Source organism: Pyrgilauda ruficollis, unplaced genomic scaffold (genome assembly GCF_017590135.1).
Source record: "Pyrgilauda ruficollis isolate IOZ18807 unplaced genomic scaffold, ASM1759013v1 scaffold97, whole genome shotgun sequence".
Taxonomy (NCBI): Eukaryota; Metazoa; Chordata; class Aves; order Passeriformes; family Passeridae; genus Pyrgilauda; species Pyrgilauda ruficollis.
In genome coordinates, this window is record NW_024531821.1 from 1,089,666 (window position 1) to 1,105,067 (window position 15,402).

Below are 15,402 nucleotides of genomic sequence, written 5' to 3' on the forward strand. Positions count from 1 at the left end.
AAAATTCAGTTGGATTCATCAAATCATTTTCAAAAATATATACAGCACAAAGGGACAAAGGAGGAAAAGCTGCATTCACCTTAAAAGGTAATTTTATGCACAGAAGTGACTAGCAAAAGCAGTTTGAAATTCAAAACCACCATTTTTCTAGTCAGAAGTCCAAAATACTCTTTTTCTCCTGAGGTTGATACCCAAAGTGCACACACTACTCAGAAAGCACCAAGGACATTTCCTACTGAGCATGCAGGGAACAATCTCATCTGTGAACTGGCACTGCAGCCTGGCAGCACTGAAATTATTATTCTAACAAGAGTTAACCCATCTGAAACTCTTACCATGAATGGCAACAGCAAAAATATTACCCAAATAATACCAACAATATTACCCAAATAATGGGCAACACGGGCCTCTGAGTATTTAAAAACCTCTAATTTCCTTTTGCTGGCAGAGAAAGGCAAATGAAGACTCATTACTAATGATAAACGTCAACCTGAGAGTTTTTATCAGCTGAAATCTTCACAGCCCACCCAGTTATGAGTTCTTAAAAGAGATCCAACCAAAATTATCTGGGAGTCTGAGTTCTCAACCTGGCCTGAGTTTGGCAGCAACTCCACCACAACTTTTTGTCTGCTAACAATGCAAATGCTACTGGGAAAAGAGAGGCACCTTGACATGAATTAAACACATTTTTAAATAAATTCATATGTATATTATTCATATTTTTATATCTGTATGTATAAATTAATTTTTTTTTTAAATGCACTCATTCTCTCCTGCCCACTGGCCAATTTAAATGCAAGGTGTTGAGTTTGCACCTGAGGAAAACAACCTCTGAAGGGTTTCCTACACATCTGTGTGGCCCTCAAGGCAGTTTCCTACACATCTTGGGCTCAGGAAAATTGCAGGCTGGACGAAAGCAGCCTCTAGGCTGCCCCACAGTGCAAACACAAAGCAGCTGGGTCCAGCAAGGCAGGGAACTTACGTTTCTCATCATCAGCATGGACCAGAGATGCTGCTCTGGACAGCACATCCAAGGGAGTCTCCATTCCTCTCTGGATCCTGCAAAATTCAGAACCAAGGTTTCAGAGAGCAAACTGAGCACCCAGAGCACACACACCCCCAGGCTCACGGGAGCAGTAATGCACGACAGCAAAAAGAACCAAAAACCCAACTTTGTGCTGCTCTTGTCTCCTCACAGCAGCACAGGGCTGGAGCAAAGTGGCACTGCTGAAACTGGAAAATCAGTGCTGGCATTGCCCTTCCCACCCAACGCGGCACAAGAGCCAATTCCCAGGTGCTGGAGCTGCCACACTGCTCACACAGGGGCAGCAGGGTTACCTGCTCCTCTTGCAGGGGGTTTGCCTCTCAAACAGCTCTGGAGAGAGGGACAACACCAAAGAGATTGCCCCTGTGATGCAGGGGCAGCTGGCCTGGCTGCCTGCGTGGCCACGGGCTGCTTTAGCTCCTCAGGATTCCAGAAACTTCACCTCCACACCCCCTGCCATGCCCAGCCCAAATTCTATCATTTTATTGAGATTTTCTTCACTAGCAAACACACAGTTGAACTCTGCATATGTGAGAAACCACACACAGAATTGGATTTTTTTCAGTCATAATCACACCTCAGTAGCTGCTTTTCCCTGGGTTTTGCCCCTTACAAGGCACAATTTTAATTAAAAAAATGAATTCCTGCCACATTAAAAGCACCTATTCCAGCACTACACCAAGCAACCAATAAAACTCCCATAAAACCAAGGATTGCATTGCAGCTTCTCAAAGCTTCACATGAATGGCTTCAAAACTAAAAAAGATGCTTCAATATGAAATTCCAAAAATATGGAAGGGAAAGGAAGGAAGAGAATAACATGTTGTCAAGATGTTTTTTACTACAAGGCTAACAACTTAGACGTGCTTCAAATAAAAAGGCAACAAGACGGGCAGAACTGTTAAAAAAAGGGAGAAAGAGGAAAAAAAAAAAAAAAAAACCAGAACAACCAAATTTTGTTGAGGTTTTTCCACAAAAAATTTAGCAAAAATTTCACTCCTAAGAACCGTTTACTGTAACTTACTTTACAGTATGATCTTAAAAAAAAAAGAAAAAAAGGTAGTGGCAACTGCAGAAATCTCAAACACATGTCCAGCATGTACACTGACTTAACAGCAAGCACATGTTTGGGAAGCAATTTCCTTGACTTTGCACTAAAACAATAAACTTCACCATCCTCACTCCCTCTTCCTAAATAAGTCAGACTTTAATCACAGACTTTAAAGCATAAGAGAAAGGATTTTAAAGTATTTGTATGCTGAAAAAAAATTCTTAGCTCCAAATTTAAAACTCTGATTTGGTCAGGGCAAGGTCAGAAAATGCTGCCTGGAATGGACAGCCCAGCCACCCTGGGGGAGCCACGTTTCAGAAAGGAAAGACCAAAAGCACTTCCCAGGCTCCCAAGAAATCAAAATTAAAAAAAAAATTAAAAACCATAAACACAGAAAACCACACCAAAAAACGCCAACAAACAAAAACAAAAAAACAAGACAAAATAACAAAAACGCCGTGTTAATAAGGAGACCCTTGACCAAATCCAGCTATTTCTCAGTGGGACACAAACCTGTCTCTGCAGAACCCAACCCTGAATTTTCAGGTGCCCCCACCACAGCACAGCTCTCTTTCTTGGTAAGGAAAGGCAGGAGGAGAGAAACACAGGGTACAACTGCATTTCCCCTGCCTGCAGCTGAGCGAAACCCCCTGGAAACAGTTTCCCAAGTAGATCTCACAAATCTCTTTGTAACCAGTCTCACTGCTTTGGTTCAGCAGACAGGAGCCAAAAGCACTTTTACAAGCATTTTTATCTAGTGTTATTTCAAATATTAGTTTAATATCTTCCAAAGTGCTCTTATTTATCAGTTACTGCTCCCACTCAGCGCTGCCCTGTTCTGTCCTCTCCCCTACACAGCAGCAAAGAAACATTCTGCAAAACACTAAAGACATGAAATGGGAAATCAGAGACGTCTGAGAGACTGACCTAAACTCTGACCCACCTGTCATTTTTAATGCAACACCAGAAGCACACAATACCCATTGGTGCAAAGAAACAGCACTTCATTTTCCCTCTCCTCCCCTTCATTTTCCCTCTCCTGACATTTTTGCAAGACCCAAAAACACACAGGGTACTCTCAGCTTTACAAATGTCTGCTAATGTTTAATGTTTTGGGGTTTTGGTTTTTGGGTTTTTTTGGTTGGTTTTTTTTTTTTTTTTTTTTTTTGGGTTTTGTTTTTTTTTTAGTGGTTTTTTTTTTTTAGGCTCTAGGGAAGTGAAAGCTTTAGAAAATGAACAGTTGAGTGTTTTCAGGGATTTATGCAGCACCCTCCAAGCAGGGAAGGGACAAACCCTGAGGATGCCTGTTTGAAATTCAGTTCACAGGAGCACCACTCACTGTGGCCAAGCAGAGACAATTATTTAATTATTTAATCCCACCAAAGTTCATGTTCACAGGGGGAAACGTCAGGGAAGAGTGAGATAAAGAGAGGAACTTGACATTTGATTGTAAAAGGGGGGAATGGCAAAGGGAGAGGAAGGAAGGAGAAGCAAAGATGATGTTTGGGCAGTGACCTCACACAGAGTTAGGATGGGTCTAGGACAGACCTGAGCTCCAGCCAGGGGCCAAAACCAAGGCCAAAAGTGGGTGATGAGAACAGGAGTGCAGGCACGACAGAAAGAGGATTTGGATACAATTTGGATATGGAATCCCAAAGATAACTCACAACGCTGTGAGAAACAACTGCTCACTTGGAAAATTTAAAGAGGTTTATTAAACCTTGACAAAAACACAGCAAAAGGACTAGATAAGGAAAAATTCACAGTGCTGGGAACCACAGTTGTCAAGGTTTAATAAAGCTTTTTAAATTTTCGAAGTGAGCAGTTTTCTCACAATGTGGGACTGACAGAACAGCAGCACACCTGAGGAACAGCAAAAGCAGCCTCAAAGCTGCTGAGCCACAGCTGCACCTGCCAGGAGAGAAAGGCTGACAGAAAATCCTGCTGCTGGAATTCCCGTCTGCAGAAATCACACAGATAAGGCTGAAGGGAGAAGAGCAGCATTAATAAACAAAGCCCACTAATTACAACAATGAAAAAGCAATTCATGAGTAACAAGACACTTGAGAAACCACCAAGAGCCAAGTGTAGATAAACACAAGTGCAGGGAAAACAAGATTAATTGAAAAGAGTGATCAAAGCAGCTCCCACCTGGGGAGAGACAGCCCCAGAACTGCCCAAATTCAGACCCAGAAATGCCAAGAAGAAACAGACTCTGCTGATTTCAATGGAAGAGAGTGAAACTGAAGAGGAAATCCAAACGCAATTGATCAGCACAATCAGTAAATCCACACAGGGAAGGAGGATAAAGCAGAAGTTTGATGCAAAATAGGTAAATATAATTCATTTTTTATGACAGGAGAGAGTAAAGCATATTTGCCCCATGAATGAGGACAAAGATAGACACGTTGTAGTCAATAATTTTCTCAAATAGGCACAATGCATTTAAATTTCTTCAGCTATGCTTGGAGCAGAGCTTCTACTTGTGGACAGAAAAACCCTGTGTTGAGATACCCATGTGAAATGTTAAAATGTGAAACGTTAACATGTGAAATGTTAAAGTGCTCACTTTAGACCATGATCACCAAGCAGCACTGATCATTCCTTATTTACAACATCTTGGGAGCAACTTCAGCCTATTTGGCTAAACACCACTTTTTTTTTTTTTTTTTTTAAATGCATTTATCCCCTATTTTTGGGTTTCTTTAAACGATGCTTGTTATGCATGTGGAAAATGTGTTTGAACAGGCAATTCTTCAACCAGAAACAACGATTTAACTCATCACACAGAAAATTATAAGCTTAAAGCAGAGCTTTGGTATTTTACCTCGTGCTTTTTGTTGTCCTGTTACATAAATCCCCCTTGACAAAGCAACATTTTAAGAAGCGAGCTATTAATAATTTTTGAAAGCTAAGAAATTTAAGGTGGGAAAGTCCAAGCTGACCTTGTCTTGTACCCACGAGATCACTCAGAGCATCCCAGGTGCTACACAACCTGCTGCAAACACATCATGAAACATTTAAGCGCAGTAAAGAGAACAGAACCAAAGCTCCCTTTTCCAACAGAAAGCTTCCAGGTGTGTCTGCAAACAAACCAAATAACCCCTGCAACACGGAGATGCCCAGAAGGTTATCAAAGCTGCTCGTGTGTAAATAAGAAACTGATGGTTTGTGATGTGGATGCTCTTAATTAACCCGCCCCAAAGGGCTGTACAGATATTTCCTATCCTATTTTAGTTGCCAGGCTAATTTCATAGCAGGCTGTCAGGCATCAGCAGCGCTCCTGGGTGCTCAGCTCTGGCCCAGTTCCTCCTCTAGGGTGGCTCTAAAAACTGACCCCATCCCACAGAGGGGTTCCTGAGCAGGGAAGGAAGAGCATCCTGCCCCAAAACATCCATCCCTGCTCCCCACAGCGTGCTGGGGGCTCAGCACACCTGCTCCAGCCCAGGCAGCCCACCGGGAAAATGCAAATGTACAACAGGCAGGCCCAAATTCTACCAACAACAGGGAAAATGCAAATGTACAACAGGCAGGCCCAAATTCTACCAGGAGTTAACGGGTCAGATCTGTAACTCTCTTGTGAATCAAAGCAGTTCTTGTAACTGAACCCCAAAAGCCTCATAGCCTGATCCCCAAAAACCAGATAATAACTGTGTGTCAATAAGAAGATATGTAGAGAATTTAAGCAAAACACATTCCACATTAGAAGTCTCACAAGTTCACAGATAGGAAAATACAAATAAAGGGCCTTCAAGTCTGGAGAAGAGCCTAAAAAAGTTTATCATTAAGGCAGGAGAAGGATATTGCTGCCCAATTTTACAGAGTTTTGGATCTAAGGGTTCTCAGTAGCACTGACTGCAAAGAGTTTCACTCAGGTTTCCCAAACTGCAGTTTGTTTCTCTGGGAGGAACACTCTTTAAACAACTCTCTGTTCTAAAATCAGAGAAAAACTAATCAGAGACATCACCCTGCAGGAGAAATCCTGGAACTCTTGATCAGCCAAGTTCTCTTTGGTGTAATTAAAAAAATTAATTATTTCTCCTTCCTGATAATCCCGAAGCACCAGTACAGCAGAAAGGAAGTGAGCTGGCTTTATGGGTTCTCCACTCCAGTGGGAACGGGTGTTAAATTCCCATTCATCCATTCTCAGAAAAGGGATGCACTGGCACCAGCGTGGACAGCTTAACTCAGGGAATTAATTACTGCTGATTACATCTGGGGAACACGCGGCCAGCGTGACACCACGCCGCTGAAGGCTACAAAAATTCCCTGCCAAGGGAATAGAAAAGATGCAGCGCCAAAAGCCTTCGCAGCGCCCTTGGGACGCGTTCTAGAAGGCTTCACCTCTGCTGCCGATAGGGCGCCGGGGATTTTCCCTGCAGGAAATGCCAAAAATGCAAAAAAATGCCAAGCTCCAGACAGCGGCAGCGCCCCGGTGCTGTCCCGGTGCTGCTGCCGGGGGATATCCGCGGGCACGCTCCTGCCGGGCCAGCTCCTCCGGGGCTGCGCCTGCGAGCCGCGGCTGCAGCGGCCGGAGCGGGACCTGCCCCGGGCCGGGGGAGAGGATTGTCCCGGGCCACGGGGAGAGCGGGACCTGCCCCGGGCCGGGGGAGAGGATTGTCCCGGGCCACGGGGAGAGCGGGACCTGCCCCGGGCCGGGAGAGAGGATTGTCCCGGGCCACGGGGAGAGCGGCTCCCTCCCCGCCTGGATCCCGACACCGCCGGGAGGTTCCCCGGTCGCCGGCAGCGCCCGGCTCGGCGCGGCTCCCGCGGGGAAAGTCCCGCGGCGCGGAGAGGACGGGCCGGGGTGGTGTCGGCTGGGGAAGCTCGGCTCGGCTCGGCTCGGCTCGGCTCAGCCGGCGCCGCTGGCCCCGCTGGCTGCGCGGGCCCGCCGAGGAATCCCAGGAATGAGGGAATTCTGCGGCGAGCAGGTGGGGAGCGCCGCCCGCCCCCATTGGCCGGGCGGCCGTGACGTCAGCGCAATTAGGGTAATGAGGCGCTGACGTCACATCCTCGCAGGTAGGGAGCGCGCGGGCCCCGCCCCCGGGAGGAGGGACACGGGGCCCTGGGGTCGAGGGTTCGAGCCCCGGGACGGCCGGGAGCGACACCGGGGACAGGAGAGCACGGGCGGGGACAGCGCTGCTTCTCTGCCCCTCTGCCCTAAGCCTAAACCTTTTCCTTCCCCCCGCAGGAAAAACTACAGGGAAACAGCACTAAACTAAACTTCCAGGAAAACAACAAAAAACCCTCTTTCAAGAGCAACGCACTTTTTAGAAGCAGAAACGCGCGTTTCGAGTTAAAGCACGCGGTCACAGCATGTGACAGAGCGGCTCGGTGTCCCCAGGCACACCGAACCACGCACGAATGACGAGTTTCAGAGCTGCTGTGAAGGCATGGGGCTCACATCCCCGTCCTCCGCACGATGTGACGGGAATTGCTGGGAGCAGCTCCGGCGCTTTCCTGTTTACTGCTCGCTCTGCAGCGGGCTTTCACAGAGTCCCTTCTCCCGACGTGACTCACTGAGCCTGGGAGGAGCTGCCGGCAGCCGGGGCTGGGTGAGAGCAAAGCGGAGCCCTCCTGGTCACCGAGGTTCGCCTCTCCCCTCCGCCTGCAGGGCAGGAGCTGCCCGGCCCTGCTGCACGAACCGGAATATTCCATTTCCATGCCGTGCCCGGACACCGCGCTGCTGGGAAAGGATGGCGCCTGTTCCCTCCGTGCCAGCACAGCCCCGGGCATTCCCATGGCAGCGGCCATGCCAAGGGTGCCATTTCCAGCAATTCAGGAGGAAGTCTTGCTAAAACTCTGCCTGTTTTTAGCAGTGTTACAAATCAAGCTGTCGGGCAGCTTGTGCATCTGGAGGAGCCACTTCCCCAAAGCCAAGGCCAGGTTTCTCCAAGGCGCCCTGAAGAAGCAGGGAATGCTGCTCCCAGGCTCGCAGAAATCATTCCAGAGCAGGAGAGGATGTGGGAAAGTGCTGCAGTGATCTCCTGGTGGCCACACTCGCATCAGTCACCACGCAGTCCCAGAACGGGGCATTTTATCCTCACGAGGGTCTGAGCTGGCCTCAGGCGCCTCTTGGAGTGCATTGAAAGGCAAAGAAAAGGACAGTAAATCAACCTGAGCCCCCTGAGGAGCCTGAGGGTTGGTGGTGGAACCCAAAAAGAGCACAGGGCAGCAGAAACACAGAGCGCTTCTGTGGAATTCCGCTCAGGGCATTTCTCCCGTGCAGCTCCTCCTCCCTCGCTGTGACAATAAATGCACCGATAGATAAATAAATAAATAAATAAACAAAACCTGGGATTTGTGCAGGAAATGGTGCAGGGAGCAGGGCTGGAGAGCCAGGGCTGTGGGAGGTGCGGGGCAGGGAGCGGCCGGGGTGACCCCACACACCCTGCACTTGGATTCCTTGAGAGTCCAGAGCCCGGGAAGGCTCCGTGCTGTCCAGCTCCCATCTAAAAGTCCATCAAAATCATGCTGACACTGAACTATTTTCATATCCTCGCAAGGACAGGTCATGAGATCTCCGGGCCACCAAAAGCTAGCCAAAAAGCACATTCCAAACCTAAATTAAATCCAGATTTAGACTCCACACACTCAGGATATCTAATAGGAACACTTCAGTTGATGAAACAAATTAAATGCATGCAGTGTCAGAACAACCATGAACATAATTTTATACATGTTGCAAAACCTTCATCTGTGGCATCTATAACAATATAATTTTTAAATTGATATTGTATTAATAGACTACTGGAGATTATTTTCATTGCCAGCAAGCAGGAAGAGGAGTTTGATGATCTAATATCTCCCAACCCGGTGATTCTGTGAATTCTGTGAACTCTGTTATCCTACAGCCCCTACTCAAGCATTAATCCTGTAATGCTTATTGGAATTGCCTGACGTTTGTTCCACGACCAACCAAGAAAATAAAGCATTTCCACTATAATAAGAGTTGGTTAAAAATGCCCTGGGCAAGTTTCTCCCTCCACATGGCCCCAGCAGTGGCACACCTCACTTTTGGTACAGACTGCAGTGTTCCTCACCATGGGACCCAAACCTGGCCTGCTGAACTATTTCTGAGTGAGTTCAGTGATTTCTAAGAGCAGCAGCAGGGGCAAGGGTTGTGTGGCTTCAATCAACAGTGCAAGTGTAGAGCTGCAAAAAGCTCTGTTTTCCTCAGGTGCCCATCTAAGGAAGGAATCTGCCAGCTGGCATCACTGCATGTAAAAAAAAAGGAATTTATGGAAGTTCTTCCAGTTTCTTACCGCCATCCCACTTTGGTTTTCAAACAGCACCAATGCAGATACTTCTTTTCCATCAGCCAGGAATGCCTGAAGTTCCCTGGACTCTGCAGGGAAGCTCAGTGTGGACCAAACTCTGCACAAAGTTGATGGAGCTGGTGCCAAAAGCAAACATTTTCTCCATTATTTGTCACAGGTTTAATGAGGCATGACAGTGCTTTGCCATCTCTGTCAGTCCAATTACAGTGCAAGCTTCCATCTATCCACACCTTCTTTCATAAAACAGGTTAATTTTACACCAAGTGACAGCAGCTTTTGGAATCAATCTCAAAGCACGTTTTAGCACACACAAATTATGTGGCCTGAGAAGCAAACATCTTTTCAGCAATGAAAAACTCCTAAAATCTGAAGCTAAAACTCTTCCTTGCAAAAATCCACATCCAGCTGCACTGCAGCTCAAAGCTGCCTTATATAAAAGCACACCCAAAATTCAAAATACGTAAGATCTAATTTTTTTTGAAGATAGTTTATTATTCATTACACCACAATGTGTTAAATTGCAGTAATTCCAGCCAGACAAGTTGATCCAAACTGTAAGTTGATGGAGATGGTTATTTATTACCTGCTTCAAGACAAAGCTTGCCCTCTTCATAATTGTCTGCCCCATCATCCAAGGAAGATGAAAAGAGACAGAATAAATTCAGTTGGAGCAGGGTCAGAACAGCAGGATCATCTTCAAGCAAACTTCAGACTCACACAGAACATGAACACCACCAGCTCTGCTCTTTTAGAACGTTTAACCACAGGTACTTTTTGCTTGCTTTGTTCTAGAAAAGATTTCACCCCATGGAGGTTCCCATAAGATGAAGACAGACAAGATAGCTGAAAAAAATTAAATACTAAAGGAGTGTCAGATTAACAAATTAAAAGCAACCCCTGGCCACAAGCCACTGGTTTTAATTTGTTAAAGTTTTGTTAAACACTGATAAAAATACCACAGATGGCTCACAGCAGAACTCCAAATGCAAGTTTAGTGTAAAGGAAAGATCAGTACAGTCAGTGATCCACAGCTGAATGTAAATATGCAGAGTAACCTCTTCATTATGCACTTCTTCCTTATGCAGTAAACATCCACATAATAGATTTCACTCCCTATTTCATTTGCATCCTGTCTCTCACACAGGACCAGATGAACTTCAGTCCAAGTGGGATCATTAAATCACAAACAGGTTGCAGCTCAAGATGAGATGCAAAGTTATTTTCAGAGTTTCCACGTCAATTCATGGTAAGCTACACAATTTCCATACATTTGCAGGCTGTAAGAAAAGGCTCTTCAGTCACCAGGATTTCTTCCAAACCAAAGCCACCAGCAGCAGGTCACTGGACAGAAGGAACTGGGCACCAAATGGTGTCCAAAGCCCTTTGGAATATCCATCAGCTACGGATGCACATGGAATCACTCTGGAAGGACCAAGCTCAGTCACATCTGCTGGATGCCAACACCCACCCTGACTGTCACACTGCTCCTGGGGGCCAGCTCTGCAGCTCCTACAGCTGATCTGGCTAACTGCTGAGCACCTGGGGCTCTTCCTGACTGGGGCTTTCTGCACTAAGGTCACTCAGGACCTCCTCAGGACAAGTGGACTCTCTCCTCAGCTTTCCAGGTGTGCCCTTCCCACGGTTTTTTCTCAAATGCTTCACAGGGGAGTTGGGCTCTGCTCCCAGGGAACAGGGACAGGAGGAGAGGGAACGGCCTCAGGCTGGCCCAGGGGGGACAGCAGCAGGAATTTCCCCATGGAAAGGGAGCTCAGGAACTGGAACTGCCCAGGGAGGTTTGGAGAGCCCATCCCTGGAGTTCCCAAGGAATTCCTGGACACTCAGAGCTCTTGGCTGGGGACAAGGTGGGGACTGGGCACAGCCTGGACTCAGCGGTCTGGGAGGGCTTTTCCAGCCTGAATTATCCTATGATTGTCTAATAAAAATAACACATCAATTTTCAGTTCTATACTGGGAAGGGAATCCTGCTAAAATTAGTCACAGATAAACTAGACAAACAACAGAGGACACTCTTTAAACAACAAAAACATAAAGCAAAACAAACTAATCCTTGCTTTAGAAGCAGCTGTGCAAATACAACCCTTAAAAATAATCCACTTAAAAATGCTGTAAGAATTGGAAGTGCAGTGATGGATTTCATCATCTACTGTTGTCTGCAGGGAACTCACCTTCAAACTGCCAAAGTGCTGCTGACTCAGTCTCCTCCTTGGCAAGAACCTAAGGCAGGGCTGCAGGGACAGAGTTAACAGGGGTGTGCAGGATGAGCACAAGCTCACCCAACCCCAGACTTGGGAGGCAACGAGGGGAAAGAAAGAGAAAAAAAAAATTGTCTAGAATTTCTTGTGCAAATAATTTGGTTTTAAAAAGCTTTGCCCCAGGCTGTAAAGCCAAAGCCCTGTGACTGCATTGTGGGGCAGACATTGGGAGCTGCTCTGTGTCAGCTCTTCTTGAAGCATCCTAGGAAGGGAAAAACTTCTTGGCTCTCACTGCTGTACAGAGAGTGAGCCAGACTCTTCACCACTGCTGAGAGCAAGGCAACTTGAACATGGCAATATTAAAAGAAAAAACCAAAACCACAAACAAAACCAAAAAAACCCCACTGAATGCTCCCCTCCCAGGCTTCACTATGAATTTTAAAATAGGAGGTTTGGAGAAGCTTTGGCAGCAGGCAGAGATTAAGTAAATAATCACTGTGTGGGAACACAAGCTTTCCAATTTACCAAGTGCACTGTGGAGCTAAAGAGATCCCATACAGAGAAGCAATACAAATTAATTCAATAATGAGATGTTTTACTATTTACTTGGCTTATTTAATTGAGTAGGGGAGGAATCTTTAATATCAGGTTCAAGGCTTTTGAAGAAGGTATCAGTGCGACAAAAGGAAGCGAAGGAACCAAAACAAAGAGTGTTTGTTCTTGGTCAGTTTTTGCTTTGTTTTGCTTTTAAAGACAGCTCCTTGTGGCTGCAAACTCCTCAATATCAAATTTAGTCAAATTTAAAACTAGGAAGAACCCCCTACACCCACCACACTTGCACAGATTTTCAGTCTGCCTTTGCAGCTGCAAGACCTTCCATTTCTGAGAAAAAATTGTGCAAAACCATCCAAACAGTCCCCACCACTACTGGAAAGGACTTGGCACAATGCTGGATTATTAAGGCAAAAATTGCATGGAAGTTCTTAGACTAAAGATGTCAATAAAATATTTCGAGTTTGCATTAATAATTTCAGAATGTATAGTCTGAAGCTTCCTGTTCATGTAGTAAAACTTAATCCATTTCTAAACATTTCTGATTGAAGCAGTCTGAGTAAGAGGTTAAAACATGCAGGAGTGAAGTGATTACTGCCTCTCCCTAAGGCAGTCATTAAGTTCAGGATCAGTTAGCAACTGTGGTGGAGATTTTTATCTAGAAAAAGAGGTAAATAAAGTCACTGCAAAACTTTGTGAAACCACAATATCAAACGTGACAGAGCAACTGTTGAGTCAAACAAAAAGCAGAGCAGAAAACAACTATATGGAGGTAAAGTCTTTTTTTCCTGCAGTAGGAATAGAAAGACAATTCATTTTCTACACAGACTATATGGCCAGCAGAGTGGCTTTGAAAATGAAGAATACTTTGTCCTCTCTCAACACCTTACCCAGGAAAAACCATCAGAAACACACTGACCTGATATTCTGACCTTCAGAGCATATTTCAACTTCAGTTCTATTTTTAAATTAATTGCTGGGAAAAGACATGAGTCACAGCCCTGCTTGGATCCCCCTGCACTGGACACTCACCAAGGGCTGTGTTCATTCTGAACTTTCCCAAGTCAGAGCAGGCTCCTGCTTTAGGACCTGAGTGTGAAGAACAAGGTTCAGCTCCCTCAGCCACCCAGGAATCCTGGCCTCTGTGTCCATTTTGATCTTCCCAGTTTTGGCACAGATGTTTGTTGCACACATCAGGAAGCTCTGGGATGCTGCAAAGTGTTTCTGCCAGGAAGAGATGCCAGCTCAGCTGCCCATGGGCACCTTCCTTGTGCTCAGGCTGCAGTGTTGACTCCCACCTGCCGACAGTGAAGGTCAACAAAATCTAAAGAGAAGCCTCAGGGAAGCACAGCTGAGAAATACAGGCTTTGCACTTACAGGTACAGCTGGAATTTGGAGGGTCCCACAGTCAGGGACCTGGAGAAACTCCCTGTTCCAGCACTTGGAAAAGGGGAAATGAGCAAGCAATGAGGAACACATCATACATGTGCTGATGGAGGTCAGCAGCCTGTGTGGTTCAGCTTTGTGCCCTCCCCAAACCGAGTTTAGGAGCAGCCAAATGATTATGTACGCAGTCACATTTTGGATTTTTTGATTTCCCCTTCTTCCTGTGTCATCCAGCTCATTCCCTCTGGAGCAGGAGGCTGTTCCACACTCCCCTGGCACTGTGGATGTCAGAGGCAGTGAGGCCCCTGCTGCTGACTCACCTACACAAACCCTCAGCAGTTTGATTGGGTCCAGGCTCTTCGTTACAAAGAAGCCTTTTAAGACATCAGAAATAAATCATCTGCCTGGTTGCCTTTAATGAAAGCTCTGCTACACAGGAAAAAGGGGGAGGGAACATGAAACAATATCCATGGTGGAACAGCCAAGCCAGAAAAGAGGGATGTCTGAAGAACAGAATGAAAGACTTGAGAATTAAGTCAAGAAGAGAAACAATAAAGTATGGAAATGGAGCAGGAAGGTATAAACAGGAAAGTTACAAATGGAATGAAAGGCTGAACTGACTTTTTTTTGGTGAAAGAACAACCACACCTCATTAGGACAAAGAGGCAGTAACATATTCCCATGTCCCAACTTCCCGTGCAACAATCCCCGGTTATTTTAGTGGATTACAGCTGTAAGAGTAGAAGAAATCATTTCCACACAACTGGTGGGGACTTCAAAAGCAGCTAACAAGGCTGAAATCAATCTCTCTTCTCTTAAAAGTTTTACATAGCAAAGCTCTGTAACAACTGCCCCAAGTACTCTCTTAACAATGGTGAGGAGTTCACAACGAGCTGCTCAGGGCTATGATTCATTCGTGGCTCTCTGCCAGAAAAATAAATACATTCAAGACCAGTGGCCCCAAGGGGAAAGGTAGACTACTCTTAAAAAGCACAAGATGAATGATTTACAGAGCAGAATCCAGTTTTCGGCCCATATGGATGAGGAGGAAGGACTTTTTTACATCTCCCAAAGATTTAGTGCACAGACTTCGATACTGGCAGTGCATCAACAGATGGAGGGAACTGGGAACTATCGAGCTGGGATTTGCAAAACTCACTCCAAAGAGCAAGAAATGACTTCTTATATTGCTGTGCACAGAGTTCATAAAGCCAAACCAAGCCTTGCAGTGGGTATCCAGCAACACAAGACAAACACAGCCGGCTCGGGTTACAGGAAGTGCAGTAAAGTCCCACCTGTGCAGGGACAGAGGGATCCTCTGGCAGAGTGACAGTGACAAACAGCTCAGAGCTGGGCAGGGCCTGACTCCACACGGCATCTGCTGCACATAAAAAGAGTTAATTAGCTGCTAAACAGCCAGCAGTACTTCACTTTTTTTCCTTTCTCCCCACAAGAACATTATTTCTGGGATAAATGCTCAGGCAGCAGGGTGCAGGATGGAGCCTGGGCTTTCACTGTGGGAGTGAGGCCAGCTCATCTCACACCAGCCTGATTTGTCACTGCCCTCTAATGTTCTGAAGCACCATTTCAGCAGCCAGCACCTTCAGAAACATCAAAGCCCACTCTAAGTGTGGCTTTAACATTCAGAACATTAATGGTATTGCTAAGGGCTTTTAAAGGAAAGCTGCTTTGAAATGCTAGCAACTGCATTTCATCATTTAAAAATTTCCAGATTTACCTGGAAGTGGCTTAAATTCAGTAGTTCCACTTTTTATAATATAAACTTTTCAAACTGGGGACTTTGGCCTCTTATGAATATGGCCAGAGAATGCCAGGGCCATAGAACATTCTTTGCCCCATAAAAAGGTTGTACCA

General features: G+C 45.9%; 1 protein-coding gene across 1 annotated transcript in view; it reads right to left on the reverse strand.

Annotated features, from left to right (window-relative positions):
• The window catches only part of VGLL4 (vestigial like family member 4), a 70,995-nt gene extending 69,938 nt beyond the window's left edge, over positions 1-1,057 (reverse strand). Inside the window, exon 1 of the mRNA XM_041489979.1 lies at positions 983-1,057. Within this exon, the coding sequence (XP_041345913.1) occupies positions 983-1,046 (64 nt within the window). The 5' untranslated portion in view covers positions 1,047-1,057. The remainder of the gene's footprint in view (positions 1-982) is intronic.
• Between the last annotated feature and the right edge of the window lie 14,345 nt (positions 1,058-15,402).